Genomic DNA, 1,141 nt, shown 5'->3' with positions numbered 1-1,141 from the left:
GTAATCTTGAGCATGAGCTTCAAGATTTGAACGATAGTATTGAGGATTATAGAGGTAAATGGAATGACTGTGATTACTTATTGGTTTTCGCTCATTCTTTTCCTATTTCAGATGCGATCCGGAAAATTGAAAATATCATATATAAGGGAGCCGAGCATTTGAGGCCTCAACTAGTAGTGCTAAAGGCTGAACTGAAGGAATTGGAAAAAAAGAAGGAGCAGTTAGAAGGTATTTTGAAAATATTCTTGTTTTCCTTGTTAGCCGTCCTGACTGTCTATACTGCTGTAACTCAATTGGGATCAACCAGCACACGCCTCGGAGCTGCAGTTTATGACGGTGTATTTCGAGTCGATGAAGCATTCAAAGTGCAGTATCGGGATCCTCACAATGTATTGGCGCATTTTAAGAACTACCTACATTGGTGCCACCGTGAAAGAAACGAACAAGATACAATAGAGATCATTCCGTTTATACCGATAGTACAGAGCTCGGGGTATGGTAAAACGCGCATGATTGCTGAACTCGCAAGCGAGATCCACACTCTCTATATCTGTAATCGGACATCAGGCTCGGCTGGCTATCCGCCTGCATCTCCTATAGCCGGTTACATTTTTTCTCTGCTGGATCGCAAAAATGATCCATCCATAGGCAGAGCTTCAGAGGTAGAGCCATTCGCGATGATTATGTTAGCTGCGGCCGAGGAGGTCAAAGCCTGTGGGCTGAGTCCCAGTGAGTTTTGGCGGATGCAGATATGTGACCGTACAGCATGCACGAATTTCTGGCAAGTGGTTTGGAGAAGATATTTGAGGTTCGTGTGATTTTCTGCCCACTTAATCTTCTAGTCTATGATTTAATTATATGCATCATTGGATACCCTACAAACAGCTACGGCCAAGTGGAGCGGGAAGCGTTGAGAGCGAAGCTCTGCGATGATAGCTTTATATTCAACCTCTTTGGCAATGGCAGTGATAATAGTGAAATCAAATTACTCTGCTGCATTGATGAAGCTCATATGCTTTTTGATGATGCGAAGGCTCCGGCGGCGGAAGATCATGATGTTAAGTTCCGAATATGGCGCCGATCAATTCGTTCTATTAAATGGAAGGGGTTCTTTTCTGTTTGCCTCAGCACCTGTGGCAAG

General features: G+C 43.8%; 1 protein-coding gene across 1 annotated transcript; it reads left to right on the top strand.

Annotated features, from left to right (window-relative positions):
- Positions 1-11: 11 nt before the first annotated feature.
- On the top strand, positions 12-1,056 carry VTP21DRAFT_2102 (uncharacterized protein; the record flags this gene model as incomplete). The annotated part of the gene is made up of 6 exons (XM_069392261.1): positions 12-54; positions 112-228; positions 308-421; positions 481-808; positions 886-965; positions 1,034-1,056. Coding segments are annotated over 6 exons (705 nt in total), but the record flags the coding sequence as incomplete, so codon positions are not given.
- Between the last annotated feature and the right edge of the window lie 85 nt (positions 1,057-1,141).

The sequence above is a fragment of the Calcarisporiella thermophila genome (assembly GCF_041956535.1).
Source record: "Calcarisporiella thermophila strain CBS 279.70 unplaced genomic scaffold VTP21scaffold_13, whole genome shotgun sequence".
In the NCBI taxonomy this organism is placed as follows: Eukaryota; Fungi; Calcarisporiellomycota; class Calcarisporiellomycetes; order Calcarisporiellales; family Calcarisporiellaceae; genus Calcarisporiella; species Calcarisporiella thermophila.
The sequence above is the reverse complement of the archived record's forward strand: the minus strand, read 5'-3'. Positions and strand labels throughout refer to the sequence as shown.